Raw genomic sequence first — 2,290 nt, forward strand, 5'->3', positions numbered from 1 at the left:
GTGTGTGTGTGTTAATGGAAAAGTTAACTTATTGTTTTGCTGGATTCTTCCACATCTTTTATCCATTTAACAGCTTCTTATTTATATCCCAGATATACCTACAGATGGTTACAGAAAAAAAATGTGTTAAAAAAGTTGAAACACATTTAATGTTAAGACAGCGTCAAGTTCATATGCAGTTGAATGAGTCCTAGGCGTGGCCTGGGAAATCTAACTATTCTATTTCCAGTCATAAGTATTAAAGTGCACATTCCAAGGATATTATAGTGAGTAGAAATTGTGTTGGGTTTTGCTGATGGCCAAATGAGAGTGTGATGCTTCTTTAAAAGCAGGTCACCGGGACCCTGAGAAACAAGTATCCAACCTTCCTGAGTGTAGTGAATTAGACAATCAGAAGTCATTAGAATTTAGGAAGTCTTCGGAGTCCATTCATATTAATGATGATCCTTATCATCATGAAGACAACAGTGGTGATGGAGCAGAGCCATCTCATTTTTCATGTCCCTTAGGGAATTCTTGTGACAATCCCTTTACGACTTTCTTTAAGGCATCCTTCATATCTTTGTTCCGAAGACTATAGATCAGGGGATTGAAGAATGGAGTTGCCATGCAATAGAACAAAGTGACAAACTTCCTCATTCCAGGCTGGTTCTTAGACCCTGGACTCACATACATCACCATGACTGAGCCATAGAAGAGGGACACTACCACAAAATGAGAGGCACACGTGGAGAAAGCCCTATTCCTTCCTGTTCCTGCAGGCACCTTTAACACTGCTCTCAGGACACGGGTGTAGGAACCCAGGATGTAGAGGAAAGTAATAAAAATAATGAGAGAACTAACAGTGGCACATGTTAGAGTAGTTTTGGGGACTGGAACACAGGACAGAGCCAGTAGTGGCCCTAAATCACAAAAAAAGTGGTCAATGATGTTTGGACCACAGAAAGGCACCCGGGACATAAGAATTGCAGGAACCAATATAGAGAGGAAGCCACCCAACCAGCAGAAAAATACCAGCTTGGCACAGAGCCTTTGGGTCATAATGGTGGGGTAGTGAAGAGGCCTGCAGATTGCAAGGTACCGATCAAATGCCATTGCAGATAGAAAGTAACCTTCAGAAGCACACATCGAGAAGAAGAAGTAGAATTGGAGGATGCAGCCAGCAAAAGAGATAGTTTTCTTCTGAGAGATGATGTTGGCCAACAGTTTGGGCACATCTGAGCTAACGTAACACATTTCTAAGAAGGAGAAGTTAGCCAGAAGGAGGTACATAGGTGTATGGAGCTGCCGGCTTGACCACACAGCACAGATGATGGATGTGTTCCCCACAATGGTGAGGACGTAGATCATAGAAAACAGAACAAAGAGGAGGATCTGAGTCTCCCTGCAGGGAAAACCAAGCAGGATGAATCACTCACAGTATGAGAGATATTACCGGTCTCTAAGAGTCTCATTTCTCCCCAGTCTGTGAAGATAAAGTTTCAATTCTATACAACCAACAACTGTTAAGTGATGACTGTGTGTAAGGTCCCTGGGAGGAAAGTCATTTTCTAGTATCTTTGTGGAGGATGAGCAGTCCTCGATTTTTTGACAGCTGTGCTATTGGAGCATAAGCTATGGCTTATTCTACCAGGTTGACTAGGCTTCAACTTCAGGCTCAGTGGTGGACTCTGTTGTTTAAATACTAGCACTTGCACTAAGTACAGAGAGGTGCTTTGCCATGTTGACCACATGATGATGAATTTTGAGGACAAAACAACTCTTAAAGATCATGTTATGGAGGGATCATGATCTGTGTCTTTGTAGGGAATGTTGAACCCATACTGATGAAATTGTAGATCTTTGAAATAATGAAGTATTCATACAAGGCACTATGCTTGGTCCTAGAGATAAAAAAAAAAGTGAAGACAGTAAGAATCCAATAAATTAACTTGGGCTTTGCATTTGATAGAATACCGTACCTGGAGTCAAGAAGACCTGTGTTCAAAGCTAACCTCAGGCATTTGCTAGCCGTGTAATCCTGTACAAAAACTCCCTCAGACTCTGTTTTCTTATCTATAAAATGAGGAGAATAATAACACCTAACTGCCTGGGCTCTAAGAACAAATGGGTTGATATTGCAAAGCACTTTGGAAACCTTAAAGCACTATATAATTATTAACTATTATTTATTATGATTATTTACAGCTCTGAGTTAGACATTTTGGAGGAAAAAAATAAGAATTCCATAGAGAAGCCTGAACATAGTAATGGAACCTCCAAAATTGCCTAACTTACTACAGGAAATAAT

The 2,290-nt window shown here is 40.6% G+C and overlaps 1 protein-coding gene across 1 annotated transcript; it reads right to left on the minus strand.

The window, feature by feature from the left end:
- Positions 1 to 489: 489 nt before the first annotated feature.
- LOC110217952 (olfactory receptor 11H6-like) lies at positions 490 to 1,350 on the minus strand. The gene has a single exon (XM_021000530.2). It carries the CDS (start codon positions 1,348 to 1,350, stop codon positions 490 to 492), a length of 861 nt encoding a protein of 286 aa, XP_020856189.2.
- Positions 1,351 to 2,290: the final 940 nt, after the last annotated feature.

Source organism: Phascolarctos cinereus, unplaced genomic scaffold (genome assembly GCF_003287225.1).
Source record: "Phascolarctos cinereus isolate Bilbo 61053 unplaced genomic scaffold, phaCin_HiC Scaffold_3;HRSCAF=262, whole genome shotgun sequence".
NCBI lineage: Eukaryota > Metazoa > Chordata > Mammalia > Diprotodontia > Phascolarctidae > Phascolarctos > Phascolarctos cinereus.